Source organism: Prunus persica, chromosome G1 (assembly GCF_000346465.2).
Source record: "Prunus persica cultivar Lovell chromosome G1, Prunus_persica_NCBIv2, whole genome shotgun sequence".
Taxonomy (NCBI): Eukaryota; Viridiplantae; Streptophyta; class Magnoliopsida; order Rosales; family Rosaceae; genus Prunus; species Prunus persica.
In genome coordinates, this window is record NC_034009.1 from 2435952 (window position 1) to 2447854 (window position 11903).

The following is an 11903-nucleotide window of genomic DNA, read 5'->3' on the forward strand; positions in this document are numbered from 1 at the left end:
ATTAAGGAAAAGAAGTTGAAAGAGGGAATTCACACCACACCCCTAATTTAAACACGTCATTAGTGAATTAGCAGTCAACTAATTGAAAATATTACAAGAATCTCAATGCTTTAAAGTTAAATGTGAATTGTGAAATTTCTCTCAAACTTTCACCAACGAAAAAATGTCATCAACTTTTAACAATGGAAAGGAAAGTGTAAAGTAATCTCTCTCTCTCTCTCTCTCTAATCCGAAGCTGAGCCGAAAAGCAATTGGCAGCTCCATCCAGCTATAATATATGACCAGACGACCAGGACCGGCCAACAACCTCCCCAACAGAAAGTTAACGGTGACTGAGAGGGCATCATATATTATAACTCATATGAAAATGCGTACGTTACAAATTATAATTTTTTAAACCGGGCCCACCACCGACCATTTTGAGTAGGAACCACTAGTAACACGTCATCGAAAAAGACGATGTTCAAACCCACATCTCCACGTATCACTCATCTCAATCCAACGGCTGAGATGCCAATTACGTGGTCAGTTCTAAGCCTTGATTAGTCCACAGGATGTATGGACCAGTGTTTTGTTGCATGTGCAAGGCTGTAAAACGACAGCAAGATGCTGCCAAACCAGTCAAAACCAAGTATCTGTTGGTGAGGGATATATACGTCATTTATAGAATATTCGCATAACTTGCCATCTTTCTTTCCAAAACCCTATTTTCTTTTGTTTATCGGACAAGAAAATAAGTTAATTAACTTGTTGATTGGTCAAGTTTCTACACAAACACAATCAACTTCCCAAAAAAGTAGATAAAGAGAGCCCTGGATTTACAAAAACTAGGGGCTCTTCTCTTTTTAGACTAACTACACAGAAAAGCAACCCCAAATGCAACTCTCTCTCCTCTCCTAAATACCATATACATATAATGAATGCCTCTATGTGAAAAGCATTTTGAGCTCCTCAATTCTGGCAGATCTTACTTCCTCATCAGTGAGAGCTCCAGCAATCATTTTTTGCTTCCTGGCCTGAACTTGTTGCATGCGTTCCTCCACTGAGTCCTGCAAACCAATCAGTATTTTATTTTTCAGCTTCTCAATCATTCACATTTCATAATCAATCACCAAAGTAGAGAATTCAGAATGAAAAACATAAGACGTGCGGGGATGAGATTAGCCAAGTTCCTTAACAAGCTCAAATGCCGTGGATGGGTTACCTTGACAATAAATCTTCTAACAACAACAGTTCGCTTTTGTCCAATGCGATGAATTCTCATTATTGCTTGCTCCTCAACCGCTGGATTCCACCATGGATCCTAAAAGAGAGTGAAGACAACATTTTTAATATCAGCGGGGAGGAAAGGATTAATTTTACCCAACACATGCAAATGATAGATACAAAGATAGAAAGTACCATTATAAAGACATTAGATGCTGCAGTTAAATTTAGACCAACACCACCAGTTTTCAAAGACGTCAACAACACCTGAAACATAATGCATGCAGAATATTAACCAACAAAAAGATTACTGCCAAATATTAACATCAAAGAGAAAAATATGTGCTTGTTTCTGCTAACCATTTTCTGCCTGGTCTCATTGAACTCGTTCAATACTCTTTCTCTCTGTGTCTGGGACAGCTTTCCATCAAACCTCAGAAACCCAATTCCTCTTTTCTTCATAGGGGTCTCCAAGAGATCCAAAAATGCAGTCCACTGACTGAAAACAATGCTCTTTGCACCAGAATCTGACCGAAGGATATGTTCCAAGCAATCCAAGAGCTTTAAAACCTTTGAAGATTCCGTCCAATTTCCCTCAGTATTAGCCTGGAAACGGCTTTCTGATGGGCAGGCTATAAGGTCAGTGTATTTGAGCCATTGCCGACATATTGGACATCGACCAGTAGCTGGTGTCTGCCAGCTTGAGAGAAGACACTCCCTGCACATCTTATGCGCGCATGGTGTAAGTACAGGATCATCTGCAAGCTCCAAGCATATGGGACACTCTTTGTTTTCACCCCGACGTATACTCTCAACAACCTCTTCAACATAGGCTTGGGTGGGGACAATCTGCTTTGAAGTGGAAGCATCACGATTAGCTTCAAGGAATCTTCTAGCAAGCTCGTCCAAGTCTGCAAACTTTTTGGGATCACTCCCACTTTTTATCTTTTGTGAATCAGCGCTACTGTATATATCCAAAACAAAAATTCTTAGAAGCAAATCAATATAACGAACAAGGAAAAAACATTGGTAGTAGTTAACCCATTTCCACCTCATCACAAGATATGGGTGGTTGCAACACTGCCTCAATCGGAGTAGTAGCTCAAGGATATTTGCATAGTTGTGAAGAACCTTGCCTTGTGCCACAAACTGATCAAACTGGACCTGTACATTTTGCATAAAAAATGGTTAGATCCATGTATGATAGAGACTATTACCAAACTGTGAACAAAAAGGTAAGCACGTTTGCAAGTACAGTTTCAGCTGGGTCCACAATTAGTGACCGGAAAACTTACTTTTGATCTCCTAAAAAGGGCATCATAAAAGTAGCGTTCAGCTTCTGACTGTTCACACTCAATGGTTTGAATGTCAGTTGGAGGGAGAACAAGTATGGGCCTGAATCAGAAGCATCAAATGTTAAAATTCTTCAAAGAGTTTAAAGGCAGGAGAGAGAGAGAGAGAGAGAGCAGTTCAAAGGAACTCAAGAAGCATAATTACCTTCCTTTTTTATCCTTTGTCTCCTTTGTTCTTCTTAACATTAATGACCTCAAAATAGCCTTTATCAATCTCAGTCCTCTAGGGTCACCACTCTCATAAGGTCGTTGAATTAATTTACTCCACCTAGTTATAGATAAAACAATATTAGTAATGCCATAAGCTAACATTCCCACTAATTCCCCGATTGAAGTAACAGTTGTAATAGCTCCAATAGAATAGCAAACAATTGCAACATGTTGTCGTACCATGCCCAGTTGCACCATGGTTCAACATGCAAGAAGCATAAGAGGCTGTAGAGGTCTTCCAAATTATTCTGCAGCAATTGATGACCACTGGATTTCATAAATAACGTTACAAGTTACAAGCAATGAATAACCTCTCCTAAACTCAATGAGAAACAACTGATTAAAGTTCTGTAAAAATGCACTAGACTAAAAGAAAAGGCAAGTACTGTTGAAAGAGCAGTGTAATATATGCTTCACTTATGATTTGTCCCTGCCATTGCAATTTCTGGCATGCATATTTGCATATTTATCAAGTATGACAGTAGAAGGTATACCTGAATAGGCGTTCCTGTCAAACACCATCGACAATGGGAGGACAAGGCAAAAGCAGCCTGAGCAACTTGGGTCTTTGAAGATTTAATGCTATGTGCTTCATCAAGCACCACCCTATACCAGTCGATCTGGTGGAAAATGCTGTTCTCCCCATCCTGTATCATAATTAAAGTATCAATTTGATGAAGATGAATGGATTTGGTTTAGTATACATGAACAAATTACAAATACTCAAAGCTGCCTAAAACTGAAGGCAATAGTTTCTTACACTTTTATAAGATGTAGACAAGACACCATATGTTGTCAAGACTACATCTTGTACTGATATCACCTTGGGGTCAGTGGATCTGTATCCACCATAGTGAACAAAAATGGAAATGCTTTCCGACTCTGAATGGGTTTCAAGCTCATCCTGAGAACATTAAAAGAACTGTTGGGATATCTTGCAAAGTAGAGAAATATAGTGGTATATTCAAATTATGATTCAAAGTATGAGCAAATGAATTAGAGATGTGAAACTCTGTCCTTTCTGGCACCTTTTATTTCATGCCTCAAAATTAAAATTAAAATACTTTTTTTTTTAATAAGAAACTGTTCAATACAAAAATAGAAGATTTACCTTCCACTGGCTTAACAAAGACATGGGACAGACAACAAGAGTGCCTCCCCTTGGTTTAAATGGGGTGCTTGTATCTGAATCTATCCTCCTCCTCTTTGCAATTTCAATACTATTAGAGCTTCTGCCTGGTCTTGCAAGTATTAGAGCAATTGTCATCACAGTCTTCCCAAGTCCCATTGCATCTGCTAGGATCTGTAAAGAGACTCTTTCAAGTTAGAGATTGTACATGAGAATAACCAAAGCACAGAAAGGAAACTGAACAACGTGCTAGAACAAATTAAAGCAAATATGGACTGGAGGGATGATAAACAAACTCACTCCTCCTCTTGCCATCTGTGTTGCAGTTGGAAATTTTGTGGTTGCCTCTCCCGTGAAGATGTTCACATAGACTGAAGAAACCCTCCTGACAGATGGCATGTTTAACTACGTTATAACTTGAGAGCAATTTAAATTGACTATATGGCTGTAGCATTTGCTATGACAGACAATATAAAAAATTATATATAAAAAAAGGTCATGTTTGCCTTTCTTCCATTTCCAATTTGTTTAAATTACATACTCATCACACATATGATAGGCCGCCCAGCAAGGATGAAGAGTTTGTGTTGCCTTCTCAACATCAATTCCCTTCTCTAATTCAGACATCCAGTAGAGAGCTTGTTTCTGGTATGGTTTCAGAACACACGTGAGAGTACTCGGGGGTTCCATCTCCTAAAAGATAGAGAGAAAGAGAGGTCAGACAAGAGGATATTGATGACATCCAAAACCATATTTACTATGAATTCCAAACAATATAAGGATTCAAAGAGCCTACCTCCAAGTCATAAACATCTGCTGCACCAACAATCTTATTTAGAGATGACTCTGTAATGGCTTGTTCATCTCTGCTTTCTTCTGAAGGCTGTTGGCAACCCTTTCTTCGTTTCACTAAGGGCAACACAGGAGCACCGTCATCTGGAATACGCTGTTTTGAACCATGCATGTCTATGTTATTAAGGGGATATATCCAGGATAATCTATGTGTTTACATCTAGCACACACACTAACAATGAAATATGTATTGAAACACAAAAATATTGGAAATCAAAATATTCAATTGTATTTCTCAAAGCAGTATCATTTGAATTCAAACAGCACCACTGAAAGCGCTCACTGAACCAATGGCATTTGAACCAATTCTAGGATTTGCTTGTACCAAGGGATTGAATTCTTTCAAAGACCTCATTCAGATAATGAATTCGGATAATAATAGTACTCAAAGCACAATGTAATCTTTCACTTGGTACAACTATTTGTTGGTCTCCAAACTCCCAATAGCATTCAGTAATCACCGTACATGAAAAAGATAATGTGCAATAAATGGAGAATTGGCAAACCACCTCAAAGATAATCAACCAAACTTTCAATATTTAAGCAATTGAGATCAATGCAAATGAAAAAATAGAATGAAAACCATACTTCAATATTCAAAAGGCGTTTCCGGGAATCAAGTTCTTCTGGGGTGAATTCAGCCTGGATGAAGCAAAAAAAAAAAAAAAATGTGTCAATACAGCACAAACCAACAAAAAGTAGAGTTTCTAGTGGCTCGATTTGCATCATGCAGAATGCTAATATCACAACAGGAGAAATAGGGCGTACCTTCTTATATGGCTGAATTTTCAGCAATTTGAACTGACTGAGGAGAGGATAAATTGAAGAATCAATGTTGGGGGATACATCTAGCCTCCACGACGAGTGGTCACCCTCCGTGAAAATTGAGTGGTGAATATAAAAACTGTAACATTTAACAATCAAACTCAATAAGAACTGACAAAACTACGTAGAATTTGTCCAAGGAAGGCATGTTGTTGAAACAACTGGATAAGACTTATACCTTACATACAATATGACCTCTTGCATCATAGAAAGGACTTTCGGTGCAGCTATACAACGCCCGCGAAGTTTAACTTTACCAGAATTTACAAGCGGAATAACACACTTTGCCCATTCCATGGGAAGCCGACCAATCTATACATCAATATAGAACATGTCATTCTTTTATCCAAAAAAACAAATGCATTTAACTCAAACATATAACAAGATAACCGATTTTGTTAAAAAGAACTGACAACTTAAGCAAAGACTAAAAATGCAATCTGAGAACACAGATATACCTCTCCAAATTGCTTGGTTGAGAAACGAACAATCCATCTGGTTTTGTGGCTGGAGTTTGCGGAAGGAAAAGAGAAATGAACAATCTCATTATCAAACAATTTCCTGCCTTTGGAAGTAGAAAGTGCAGTGACAAATGTCCTTCCCACCAAAAGCCAATCCTGCTCTGTGGGGAAGTCTCCATCCTCCAAATTTTTAGGCCTCGTCTGTTGAACTAAAGTTACTTGACAATCAGGATCTTCCTTCTTTACCTGGCTATTAGGCTTCGATCCCTTATGCGAATCGGGCAACTGGGTTGAGATACAAGCTCCTGTGCTCGTATTTGTCGGCTTAACCGATATCCCCTGACCTTCAAGGATGTAATTGATGGCTGCATCTGGGTTGTCACCGCATCGAGAGAGTACTAGTTGAATTAAAAGTTCAGATATTTCAGACCCCACAACTGCTCGGATTTTCTTGACATTCTCTTCCTGTTGGGTCAGACCCTCTTGCTGATCAGGAACTTCCTTCTTTTCTGGGCGCTCAGGCTTAGACCCATGAAGCTTTTCGGCTTCATCTGCCTCCTCAGAGGCCTCCAGCTTAACCAGGGTCGTAATGGGTTCCACTCGTAGGACCAAACCCTCTTGACTATCAGGAACCTGACTCGGTACTAAGCTTAGAGGATTGGCCTCATCTGACTCCACAAAGGGCTCTTGCTTGACCCGAATTGGAACAGGTTTTGCCTGCTGAATCAAACCCTCCTGGCTATCAGGAACCTCAATCTTAACCAAGCTTGGAGGGTTCAACCCAGAAAGAGTTTCAGCCCTATCTGACTTCTCGGAGCTCTCTTGCTTGATATGGGTGGAAGTAGGATCCGGCAGTTGAGCCAAAGTTACCAAACCCTCTTGACTATCAGGAACTTCTTCCTTCACTAATCTCTGAGCTTCGGCTTCATCTGCAGCCTTGGAGCCCTCTTGATTGATCGGGGCAGAAATACGAGCCCCAGTGCTCGTATTGGTTCGCTTAACAATCACCGCCGTAGGAATTTCAAAGTTGGAGTTGTTGGCCTCACCGCATTGCGAGATCTCTGGGAGAATATAAAATTTGGGCATTTCAACTGATGAGACTTTCTCTTCCTCTGCGCCGTTTCTGGTGTCCATGTCTTCTATCATAGACACGGAACAGAAGCAGAAGACGAAAAAAGGGGAACTAGGGTTTAGGAAATGGAACGGAGATTGTGGGGAAGAGGAGAACGAGAAAAGAGAGAGGGAAAATGAAGAAGGCTTTCTGCGCCTTTAATTTTATAATGGAACTGGTTTTGGCGCGAAACAAAGTTTTTAGTTTTAACCTTCTCCAAAATTTCGCGGCCTTTATTATCTGATATTTACCCTTTATTGTAAACATTTTGGCACCAAAGCCCAAAGCCCAAAGGGTGAGTGAGTGAGTAAATTGTTGATTTTACCGCGGAAAAACTGCACTTGTTTCCATGAATGAGATACGTTGTCGTTTGGAATGTCACACATGGAATAATTGTGGTTCACAAGATTTGCTGCCTGGTTGGGGCTGGGTATGGATTGACGGTTGACCTTATAAATACAATATGGTGCACATGATCACAGGAAGCATGTAATCAATTCTCATCACTTTGTTGACATGTGTATTATTTTTTATTTTTTTTGTAAGTATAAGTAAATAAATAAATAAAAAGGCAAATTCCTACAAAAATAGTAACAATTTTTGACACGACATGACAACATAACTTAAAAAATATACGAAATTAGTGAGCTTTATTGACAATTGCTTGACACAAACACACATATAAAACGACCTACTAAATACGACTAATAAATGAGTCGTATTGGTGCCAAGCTTAATGACCCAACTTTGACACAATAAACATGTTTAACTAGTATTATATAAGTTTTCGACCCAAAAAAAAAAAACTAGTATTATATAAGGAAAATTAGTTATTTTTTCCTTTATTAATATATATTGTATTGTACGTGAAGATGTGCAATTATAAGACTATTTTTATGATTTCGTATGTATTCATATATTAAATTTATTCTTAATTGATAACTGATGTAGAGTGATAGGCTTAGTTCATAGTATTGGAAGCTTACTTTGAAATTCTTGGCTCAAAATTTAAATATCCAAATACAAAATAATTATAAACAAGTTTGGTTGGGGATGAGCTACTTGACACGATTAATTAAATGAGCCAAATTAAGATTTATATCTGGCAAATAAAATAAAATTAAGATTTACTATTTTTGGACACAAACAGAACAGGACCGCTTGAACTAAATTGCCACCCAAAGCCCGGTAGAAAAGCTAAAACAGGGCTAAAGAAACAAAAGAAACCAGCCCCAGCGATCTTCTGTTTCGTTGGCAATGATGTTGGAGGATTGGAGTTGGACATAATCTATTGTTGTCGCCCAACAGAATTGAAATTAGGCACAGCAATCTTCTGTTCTGTTGGTTGACAGTGACAATTGCGAAGGTTTGGAATTGGAACTAATTTATTGGTAAACAATGCTTTCAAATAACCATGAGTAATCAAATGAAATAAAAGCTTGAATTGTAATAGCAAAAGACAGTAATGGCGTGTTTACTAATTCGTAATCAAAATTAAAATAAGAAGTTTGACACATTTGTTACCTGACATGACACAAACCATTATCACCACTAGCCAAAACTCAACAATAGCTCTTACTATAACGCCATTTTGAGTTTTATAAATTAATTATTTTGGGTTTGAATTCAAATAATCTTCCTCTTTGTACGATTAACAAATTTAATGTGATCAAACAAGAATAAATGTTGATTAAACGAGTTGATCAAAGTAGTGTATTCGTCTCATCTCTTGCACTCAAGTTCAGTACCTTTGAAAGAACAACATATAAGCCTTAGCAAAAAATGCGTAGGAAAAATGGATTTGCTTGTATTAATAAGTGTGTAATCCTAAAACCCTAGTCCCTTCTCTCTCAAAAAACACCCTAGTGCCATTTTCATTTTGAGGGGGGAGGAAGCCACCGTTCTTCCTCCCCTCTCCCCTCCTCTTTCTTCACCCACCCACAACCACCCACACACCACCCCCCCTCCCCTTCTCCCTTCCTCCATTCTCTTCTCTTTCCCCATTTTCAAAGACTTCCTTATTTGTCTTTGTGTTTTTTTAATGATTTTCTTCCACTCATCACAGGCAGATGAGTCTCGGCGTTGAATCTCTACATGCATTTTAGTGTTGAATCTCTATCACCATCATTTTTGCAGTTTTTTCATGTTTGGAATAAGTTGCAAAGACTCAAGTTTTAGTGTAGTTTTCACCTCTCATTTTGTGAGAGTTTTTCATCTCTCATTTGTGAGAGTTTTCCACCTATCTTATGCAAGAGTTTTCTTTGTATTGCTATGGCTTGGTTTTTTCAAGCTTTATTTCTTTGTTATGAGTTTGCACACTCTTAGTTGGAATGCATATGTAAGAGTTTCTTCGATTATGAATGATCATTAGTAGAGGAGCCCCCTATTGTCTTAATTTTGATGTTAGATTGCTTCGTTATTGTAATTGACCCTTGTGGCTAGTTTGTATTGACCTTTTGGTGGTTAGTGATTTTTTTTGCTAAATTATAAATGCAATTATTGAATTTTTTATATATATAAAAAAAAAAGTGCGTGACCGATCATAAAGTCTTTCAATATATGTGTAATCATAAAGATTAGGGGTGGTGTGGTCCTCATCAATTTGGTTTTCACCTCACACCGAAATTGGAATCGATACTATTCAATCGATGCAGTTCAGTTCGATTTTGGTGAAAAAATTATGAAACCAACCGGTCCAATTTAAAACGGTTTCAATACAGTTTACGATTTTTCTGATTTTAGACCTAATTTTTTAAAATATATATTTCAAATTATTTTTCTTTACAAATTTCAACAAAATTTTTATTTTTTGAGCTTAAAAATTCACAAATGATCCGATTACTTGAAAAGAGAAATGATTGGGCATAAAAAAGGAAGGTGTTTTGAAATCGGGCTTGGACAAATATTAGTTATGTGATTAGAAATTTAGTATTGGACTGATATAATTTTTTATTTTAAAAATACTCAGTCTGTCAGATCCAATTCGATTTTGTAAAGTGTGAAATCGACTTCAATATTGATTTGGACCGGTCTGATCCAATTTGGTATCGATTTGTTGAGTTTTTAATCAACATAGTTTTTTTCCGATTTTTTCCATCTGGTGTGGCTCGGTGTTCCAATTTTCCATTCTCCATGTCCACACCTAATATAGATAAGAAGAAAAACAAACAGATCATACGCAGACGAACATAGGCACACAACCGAAAGTCTTTCAAATTAAAAAAATTAAAAAATTCATCATAAAGATAACAAGAAACGCACACTAACACACAACCCAAGAACTCACCCCCGCTTCGCCTTCAGAGCCAATTTCTCGCGGCAAAGCCATGTGCACTCTTGAGAAGCGCGGTGATCTCTTCTTCCTAACCCTAACCTGCGACGACGAGCACCGCCTCAGCCTAACCCTCATCGACTCGCTCCTCTCGGCTCTCTCCCAAGCCAAGTCCCAAGCCACTCGCGGCTCGGTCCTCGTCACCACCGCCCACGGCAAGTTCTTCTCCAACGGCTTCGACCTGGGCTGGGCCCAAGCCGCCGGCTCCGCCTCTGCCGCACGCGCTCGTCTCAGCCAAATGGTCGCCGCCTTCAAGCCAGTTGTCGCCGCGCTTCTCTCGCTCCCGATGCCGACGGTAGCCGCCGTCCAAGGCCACGCCGCTGCAGCCGGATTCTTATTGGCTCTGAGCCACGACTACTTCCTGATGAGGCGCGATAGAGGCGTGCTGTATATGAGCGAGGTCGATTTGGGGCTGCCATTCCCAGACTACTTCACGGCGGCGTTTCTGGCGAAGATCGGGTCGGTTTCGGGTAGGAGGGACGTGATGCTGAGGGGGATGAAGCTGAAGGGAGACGAGGCTGTCAAGCTTGGGATTGTGGAATCGGCGCACGATAGCGCGGAAAGCACGGTGGAGGCTGCGGTGCGCCTGGGGGAGCAGTTGGCGAAGAGGAAATGGAACGGCGACGTTTACGCGGAGATCAGGAAGAGTTTGTATCCGGAGTTGTGCGGCGTTGTTGGAGTGGGGGTTGCTAGTCCAAAGGCAAAGCTTTGATTCCTGTGTTTCGATCAAGTGTTTAAGAAAATAATTTGGAAGGGGTTTAAATTGAAAATGATGATTTCAGTGTTTGAGGTCTCAAACTTTTGAGCTATCAATCAGTGAACGCTTAGAACTTGGTATTATCATTCTGGTTATTAATACAATGGATGAATATAATAAGTGAAATAAAAACGGTGTTAATATTGTGTCAATTTATTTTAAATTTTAACAAGATATTTTTAAAACGAATCACAACAAGCCAATATCTATTTTGCCTTGAAAAATATCATATAGGATCAATTAAAACATTTTAATAGTTTTATTTATTTATTTAAAACGGTGTTAATATTGTGTCAATTTATTTTAAATTTTAACAAGATATTTTTAAAACGAATCACAACAAGCCAATATCTATTTTGCCTTGAAAAATATCATATAGGATCAATTAAAACATTTTAATAGTTTTATTTATTTATTTAAATTTAAGGTCATTGCATTTTGAAAATGTGTAAATGTTTGGACTTAAAATGGGAGGGTCAGCCAAAGCGAGCCAACCCTATGGGGTCCCACAAATTATGTCGGCCATATGTCTTGATATCCATACGGCACTCACCAAGCTAGGGTGAGAGTGGCATATTTAGCCAACCGACCCTTTTAAAGTTCATCCCTAACCCACCAACGTCTATTTATACGAGCTCCTTCCCTTGTTCCTCCTCTTTTCAGCCGATG

At 38.8% G+C, this 11903-nt stretch overlaps 2 protein-coding genes across 2 annotated transcripts; one reads left to right on the plus strand and one right to left on the minus strand.

Moving 5' to 3' along the window:
* On the minus strand, nucleotides 661–7271 carry LOC18789957 (putative SWI/SNF-related matrix-associated actin-dependent regulator of chromatin subfamily A member 3-like 3). Its single transcript, XM_020555945.1, has 18 exons — nucleotides 6033–7271; nucleotides 5753–5886; nucleotides 5518–5653; nucleotides 5338–5391; nucleotides 4694–4843; nucleotides 4439–4590; nucleotides 4198–4282; nucleotides 3880–4071; nucleotides 3529–3672; nucleotides 3263–3415; nucleotides 2949–3016; nucleotides 2704–2826; nucleotides 2502–2601; nucleotides 2258–2370; nucleotides 1567–2170; nucleotides 1402–1473; nucleotides 1205–1303; nucleotides 661–1049 (listed from the first exon to the last, which is right to left on the minus strand). The coding sequence occupies exons 1-18, from the start codon at nucleotides 7179–7181 to the stop codon at nucleotides 927–929; spliced, it is 3651 nt and encodes a 1216-aa protein (XP_020411534.1). The 5' UTR covers nucleotides 7182–7271; the 3' UTR covers nucleotides 661–926.
* Nucleotides 10239–11386, plus strand: LOC18791838 (enoyl-CoA delta isomerase 2, peroxisomal). Its single transcript, XM_007225998.2, has one exon. It carries the CDS (start codon nucleotides 10473–10475, stop codon nucleotides 11187–11189), a length of 717 nt encoding a protein of 238 aa, XP_007226060.1. The 5' UTR covers nucleotides 10239–10472; the 3' UTR covers nucleotides 11190–11386.